The sequence below is a fragment of the Stigmatopora argus genome, chromosome 10, assembly GCF_051989625.1.
Source record: "Stigmatopora argus isolate UIUO_Sarg chromosome 10, RoL_Sarg_1.0, whole genome shotgun sequence".
In the NCBI taxonomy this organism is placed as follows: Eukaryota; Metazoa; Chordata; class Actinopteri; order Syngnathiformes; family Syngnathidae; genus Stigmatopora; species Stigmatopora argus.
In genome coordinates, this window is record NC_135396.1 from 13655112 (window position 1) to 13662500 (window position 7389).

The window sequence follows — 7389 nt, forward strand, 5'->3', positions numbered from 1 at the left end:
TTTAGCGGATGTAGTTCGGGCTTCAAAAGACTGTTGGTTGATGCTTTCTTGTTTCTATGGTAACACTTGCACGGAGAAGTTGCTGTTTCTCCTTGTTTTTGGTCGGACTGGTTTGAGTGACGTACACCTCTGTCAAAGTATCAACATGTCGTCAGGGGTTATTTGTAGCATGTTGCCGTTTGGTTCATACTGCCAGCGGTTTTGTTGGGATTCCAAAACCACGCAGATTAGGGAAATAAAACTGTGGATGAAGTTTTACACACTCGGTTGATGCTTTGTTGTTTGTTTCTATGGTAACACTTGCGCGGAGAAGTTGTTTTTTTCTGCTTGTTTCTGGTCGGACTGGTTTGGGTAGCGTACACTTCTGTCAAAGTATCAACATGGCGTCAGGGGTTATTCGCAGCACGTTGTCGTTTGGTTCATACTGCCAGCGGTTTTGTTGGAATTCCACAACCACACAGATTCGGGGAATAAAACGATGGATGAAGTTTTATACACTGCGTATGGAACGAAAGCTAAAGCGCGAGGGTCCTCCACCGCCGAAACCAAGGTGAAGCTAACGTTAGCTAAACAAGTTTCTGAGGGAGCATCCAAAATATTTACCAGTGTCGTTGGTCGTTGTGTGGATTTAACTGGTGTTGCAAATTAAGTGTAAAATGTTATATTGTTTGGAGACTATTACGGAGAACCTTGTTTTCTGTTACTACAAACGCAGTCAGCAAAGTAGTTGCCATGAGTAAAATTTGTAACGCCCTACATTTGCACAATTTATAGTTATAACTATAAAAGTTGCGTGAATGAATGCCTTTGGTTAAATGCACGTTTAGGTGACAGTGTTTAATTTTATGTTTTATTTTGTATACATTGCAGTGCTAAACAATTGGAAGCCCTCTTTCGTAATGTTGTATAGTTTTCCCTCTACATTCAACTTAATAGGCTGTCATTGACAGCGATTGACATCTAATCAATTTGAATTAAGAAGGGTATTCATTCATTGCCAGAAGTGTACTATTAACAAACTAATATGACCGCTGTCATCGTAAAAAGCACCGAAATAATTAATAGTTGATTAGGAGCACTGCTCACCATCATCCACAATTTATTTGACATCATAGGCAACTACCTACAATACAAACTGAGCATTATAATTATACATTAATATATTGGATCCATTCATTACAGTTGGTACTATGACTGCAAACTATTTTATTTGTAGTGAATGTAATTTATTTGGAATTTCAGGTTAAATGAATAATCAAAATTTCCTCTGGTAAGCCTTGTATGAAAGCAATCAGGATGATATTAATATTTTTCCAAATACAGCATTTTAATCTGCTCCATGTCTGATTTTTTTTCCAGATTTCAACAGCCTAATTGGGATTACCATGCTGAGGTTCAGGCATTTGGCACCCGCCTTCATGAGAACTTCTCCTTGGAACAATTAAAAACAGCATTTATCAATCCCTGTTACCTGCAGTCGGAGCAGAAAAGGAGACAGGAGTTGGGATTGGACTCTGAAGTGACAGCTCTTGCTCTAAAAGATAATATTGAGTTGAGCACAGAGGGATATGCCCTGACAGAAAGTTTCCTTAGTGATTGGTGCAGGGCCAATTTTTCCAGCCTGCCAACAGAAGGGGTGGAAAGTGTTGTGAAATACCTCACAAGTGTAGATGTAGTGAGTTATGTCGCTCGAAATCTTGGCATAGAAGATTTAACAATGAGTTTACAATTCCCAGTCCCGGACAGTGTGCTTCATTCTACCTTCATGGCAGTCATAGCAACATTACATCAGAGCAGTGGAACAGAGCGCACAAGATATTTCCTAAGGGTGAGAGGTGGTTGATGAGTTACCGTATTTTCACGACTATACGGCGCATCATATTTTTAGCCGCAGTGTCAGTAATGAGTGCTATTTCTGTATTTTACACACACAAAGGATGCACCGTTTTTATAGACGCAGACAGGCATGGCAAAACATACACCATCTTAAATATACACGCTACATCCACACGCTAAAAACACGTTTTTAAAAAGGCAACGTAAGCAAAACTGAGTTCAGTTGTACTTCATTTAGCCATTTTACAATGTACTCACGTCATCATCACCCACAAATCTATCAAAGTCCTCATTTTCTGTGTCCGAATTGAACAATTGTCCAAATGAGTCATCGAAAACGCTGAGTTTTATACGTTCGTCCAGGCGGCCATAATCCATTCGCAAATAGTAGCTAGCGTAACTATTCCAACGCTTCCTTCCATGCTTCGTGAAGCTGTGTTGACGTCGATTTCCAGGCCACAATCCGTTCGCAAATAGTAGCTAGCTAGTAGCTAGCGTAACAATTCCAACGCTCCCTTCCATGCTTCGTAAAGCTGTGTTGATGTCGATTTCCAGGCCACAATCCATTCGCAAATAGTAGCTAGCTAGTAGCTAGCGTAAAATTCCAACGCTCCCTTCCATGCTTCGTAAAGCTGTGTTGATGTCGATTTCCAGGCCACAATCCATTCGCAAATAGTAGCTAGCGTAACTATTCCAACGCTTCCTTCCATGCTTCGTAAAGATGTGTTGATGTCGATGTCCAGGCCACAATCCATTGGGTGTATTGACAAAAGAACTATATATCCCAGCAGTCACTGTGCAGTACTTTTTCTACGGGGAAAATAGTAGAGTCGGGGGCTGCTTGCAGTAGTTGTGAGAGCTCTAGAGGATGGTGTACCCTATCGACTGATTTATTTTATTTTATCGTGATAACAATTTTAGTATTGGTCCATATATAAAGCGCACTGGATTATAAGGCACCCTGTCTATTTTGGAGAAAATGTAAGATTTTTGTGTGCGCCTTATAGTCGTGAAAATACGGTGATTCAGATAATGAGGACAGAGCCCTTTGTTTAGCTCTGTTGTCTGTCTGGAAACAAAATGTTAAATATTTCTTTTCCTTTCTAAACCTTAGGATTTTCTAGTTACCCACCTAATAGGAAAAGACCTATTTGATTTGTGGACAGTCGTCAATCCCATGGGGCTTCTGGTGGAAGAACTAAATAAGAGAACGATCCCGCTTCCCGAGCCCCGACTCATCAGGTCTGCTGGGTCCAGCACAGTACTGCCACTGTATTTTGTCGGTTTGTACAGGTGTGTATGTCCATTAACAAATGATCTGAATTTGTCTCACATTTGATTATAGTCATACCTCTACTTACGAATGCCTCTAGGTACGAAAGCTTTTTATATGCAAATGAGTGCCTCGAGATACGAAAAACATCCAAGTTACAAAATCCCCCAAAAAGTAAATGCATTCCCTTATCCGTTATTTTATTTTGAAAATATTATCGCAGAGGCATTGATTCTCACTTTAGAACCTCGCTACACTCTACTGGGCTCTCATTGGCTGTCTCACAACAACCACTATTCATGTTTCAAGATTCTCTCTTACATACCAGCTACATGTTCCCCTTATTAATGATTGCAATTTCCCTTATTAAGCGATAAAAAACGTACAATACAACACGGTAGATATTTACAAATACACACACAAGGCAGATAGGGCACATGTTCATTCATTCATTTTCAGAACCTCTTTATCCTCACTATAAAAGTCAAATGTTCTACAAAGTGGACAGCTTTCTGACATGGACAGGTCAAAGGGGAATGCGCGCCCGCATATCATGTCCTGTCCACCTCGGCTAAATGCTCCTCTTATTAAGCGATTAAAAAAAAACGTAGAAATGCAACGAGGTACATATTTACTCACATCGGGCACACGTAAAAATCTTAAAATTTGCTACAAAGTGAATGGCTTTCTGACGCCGTTGGGTCATAGGAAAATGTTTCAACACGGATAGATTGTGTATGCTTATTCATTTTAAGACATTAATAAATAATTTAATTATCATTTTCTCTCACTTGTGTTTTTCTCACATCTTTCATACAGAATTGGGACACTTTGACCAATTTTAGAGGGTTGAGTTGGTAGTTATGTGAGGACAGTAGAACAAATGAGAGAATTTACTCCTATTTGCGAAATTTTCAAGTTACGAAAAATGTTCTGGAACCAACCAATTTCATAAGTAGAGGTACAACTGTATTGTGTTTAATTTACTCTTGTTTCCAATGTCATGTACATGCAGCAATAAGAACCTGCTGGCCCAGGGTCCAGGTGAGACGCTTATTGCAGCAGAGGAGGAAGCAGCTCGTGTGGCCCTGCGACAACTCTATGGATTCACTGATAACCGCAGACCCCTTGATTTTAGTCCACAACTACAGCATGAACAACCCTTACTTAAATCAGTCAGCACCAGTTAGTAAAAAAATAACACTTTGCTGAACACTTGGATATGACAAACATCATCCCTATGTTAATGTTAGGTAAGTCATCAGTTATTTTGAGCTAGTTAAAAGGTGGTCTGTAATTATCTATATTATTATAATAATAATAATAATCGGACATAGGCTTTGTCATCATCATTGACTCGACAAAAGCCTAATTGTCATCATACCCAGCTGCGTATGACATAATTGGTATCAATTATCTTTCTCAATGTAATTGCCACTGAATGCAAACCGAATTTGGAGCCCTTTTGAGGCAGTAACTCCTCACATAAAGCTCATTATATCCAATTTTGGTCATACATGTACAGATTTTGGATGATTAACTGAGTGTTCTGTGGCAGTTCCAAGGGCGATGAACGTCTCTCATCGCTCAACTACAGCCAATGAGTTAAGAAAATTGAGTGAGGAAATGTGTAGCGGAGACTTTGTTTTACAAATAAACTACCAATGCTTATGCCAATTCATAGCTTTCCAAATTCTGACCACAATTCAAATTCAATGCTGTTTGAAGTCCTATTTAGTGTTAGTGAAATTATGTAATGTTATTTGGGTCATAGTGTGACTTGTGATCTTTAAATGTCTTTCCATTGTTTGTACACAATGCATGTATTAAGACCTAATAATTAAATATTACAAAACTGCTGTCTTCATATTGAATATTAACTGTAAATATTAATTTACCATTGTATTTTTTTTGTTTATTTGTTCACTTAGAATAAAAATATTTGAGTTTAAATAACTTGTTCTGTCAAAGTGATTATACTACACAGTATAATCAGTAGAAATGTATAATTGTCATAAAAGTGCAAAGTAGTAACCCTAAGTAATATACTGTGTACACGCCTACTATTGTTTATAATGTAACATGATATGATGCTCTCACTAACATTATAGATATTAGATTCAGAAGCAAGATTTCACAGTTTGTATTCAAATATTGAATTCCAAAAATATCACTATTTGGGAGTGTTAGTGTACAATATATTGAATGAAACAAATAATTGTCATGTATTTTTACTTAATTGATTAGTGTTTGGATTGTAAGTCTTACTTTAACTCACCGATAAATGGTTGGTTACTTGAACCAAATTTTGACTTCAGATGCAATATAGTGCTGCTGTAATAATGCTGCTACCCGCAGGAGGCGCTGTTTACGTTAAAACGCCAAAGAGTCACGAGTTAAGCACAAGAATAGGCGTGTCTTTTGACTTCAGGATTACTAACGTACGTTACTGTACAAATCCCAATTTGACCTGACCACGTTAGTCAATATTCGTGCACATGCAGGTATCTATAATAAAATAAAAATAAAAACATAAAAAAACTCAGTCATCTAAACAAGCATTTGGCAACCGCATAGTCATCTAAACAAGCATTTGGCAACCGCATCTGCCGATACTAATATATAGTCTATACATACGTACACCATTCAAACAAGCGTATTTGACAAACAGGATTACATTGACTAAATTAAACCAACACCAACTTTGATAAATAACTGGATCATTTTGCTCAGAGGCCTATAGTCAACGAATGCGGAAAAACAGGGAGCGTACTATCTTGTTAAAACCATACAAACCAGATCTAATGTCTCGTGTAGCGTTCGAAATAATCAGAATATCCATCTTCATCTCTACTCTAAAAGGGTCAAGATACAGAGCTGTGATTTAAATTGCTGTTTAGGAAAAGCAGTTTATTGAGGAAACCACATGGGATGAACGTTATTGAAAATATTTTTGTATTTTAAAATGCCCTGAGGTTGCCAGTACACTTAAAACCAAGCGTTCCGACATCCCAGAAAACCTCAAACGCATCACCACAACTCCTTGTCAGAGGAGTCGCGAGGCCGCCCTGTCAACACAGCCACAACCTTCCCTTCCCTTCCCCTCCCCGTGAAACGGGTCGAAAAAACACGCACCTTGGTATTCCAACATCAGGTAGCTTTCTGTATTTCCCCCTCCCCAAATCGTCTCATAAACCCCTTACCATGGCGGCGAGTGCGAAACGAAAGCAAGAGGAGAAACACCTTAAGATGCTGAGGGAAATGACGAGTTTGCCTGCTAATAGAAAGTGCTTTGACTGTGACCAGCGCGGCCCAACCTACGCCAACATGACGGTGGGCTCCTTCGTGTGTACCTCCTGCTCCGGTCTCCTGTGAGTTCCCAAACCGCCTGATTTAGTAGCCTGGACGCGTCTATGTTACATCCAAGCCTATATATGGTGTAATCGCGAGTAGTTAGCATACTAGCTACTCGCAGTAGCCGACTGCTCCAGTGATCTTATGTAAATGTCGATGAACGTTCTAAAATGGAATTGTTAACATCATATTGTGTTAATGTGGCAGACACCCGTCGTATTTGACTTTAGGGTGACATTTGTACACTCTATACACACAGACGCTTACTACCAGTTGCTTGTCAAACCTCACTGAGCAAGCCAAATGGTGAATACGTGCGCATAATATGATACGATGACTATACTAATCACTCATCTCATCTCATTTTCTGAACCACTTTATCCTCACTAAGGTCGCGGGGGGTGCTGGAGCCAATCCCAGCTGTCTCCGGGACCAAGGCGGGGGACACCCTGAATGGTGGCCGGCCAATCTCAGGGCACAAGGAGGCAAACTACCATTCACGCTCACACTCATACCTAGGGTCAATTTATATTTGGAATGTGGGAGGAAACCGGAGTACCCGGAGAAAACCCACGCAGGCCCAGGGAGAACCTGAAAACTCCAAAAAGGTGGACCGACCTGGATTTGAACCGAGGACCCCAGAGCTGTGAGGCCGACACGCTAACCACTCAGCTGTGGGCCGCCCTATACTAATCATTCTTTTTGTTTATTTAGACTGGAAAAGTAACCTACATTCTCGAGCTTGTACAATTAAAGGTCGATAGTGCAGTTGTGTAATCGAGCATCTGTAGCCTGGGATTTGGGATTAGTAAACGTTCTGTTTCTTCATATTCACTACTGGACTTTCAGATAGGCTAGAATACTAAATTTACGAAGGATCCATCCGTGTTGAGTCTGTAACAATTTGCTGAGGTTGAAGTCTCACG

At 39.8% G+C, this 7389-nt stretch overlaps 2 protein-coding genes across 3 annotated transcripts in view; both read left to right on the plus strand.

Annotated features, from left to right (window-relative positions):
* The first annotated feature begins 329 nt into the window (after nucleotides 1-329).
* mrpl44 (mitochondrial ribosomal protein L44) lies at nucleotides 330-4968 on the plus strand. Its single transcript, XM_077612236.1, has 4 exons — nucleotides 330-550; nucleotides 1360-1828; nucleotides 2951-3129; nucleotides 4125-4968. The coding sequence occupies exons 1-4, from the start codon at nucleotides 381-383 to the stop codon at nucleotides 4297-4299; spliced, it is 993 nt and encodes a 330-aa protein (XP_077468362.1). The 5' UTR covers nucleotides 330-380; the 3' UTR covers nucleotides 4300-4968.
* Nucleotides 4969-6089: 1121 nt separating this feature from the next.
* agfg1a (ArfGAP with FG repeats 1a) overlaps nucleotides 6090-7389 on the plus strand; it is a 22431-nt gene continuing 21131 nt past the window's right edge. Inside the window, exon 1 of one of the 2 annotated variants that reach the window (XM_077611953.1) lies at nucleotides 6090-6480. In XM_077611953.1, coding sequence (XP_077468079.1) covers nucleotides 6314-6480 — 167 coding nt within the window. In that variant the 5' untranslated portion in view covers nucleotides 6090-6313. The remainder of the gene's footprint in view (nucleotides 6481-7389) is intronic. The other variant, XM_077611952.1, reaches the window with a different exon arrangement.

Coding starts and splice junctions, on each gene's coding strand:
- mrpl44 (XM_077612236.1), top strand. CDS start 381: ATGGCGTCAGGGGTTATTCGCAGCACGTTGTCGTTTGGTTCATACTGC. Junction 1,829..2,950: donor GCACAAGATATTTCCTAAGG/GTGAGAGGTGGT, acceptor TCTAAACCTTAG/GATTTTCTAGTTACCCACCT. Junction 3,130..4,124: donor TATTTTGTCGGTTTGTACAG/GTGTGTATGTCC, acceptor ATGTACATGCAG/CAATAAGAACCTGCTGGCCC.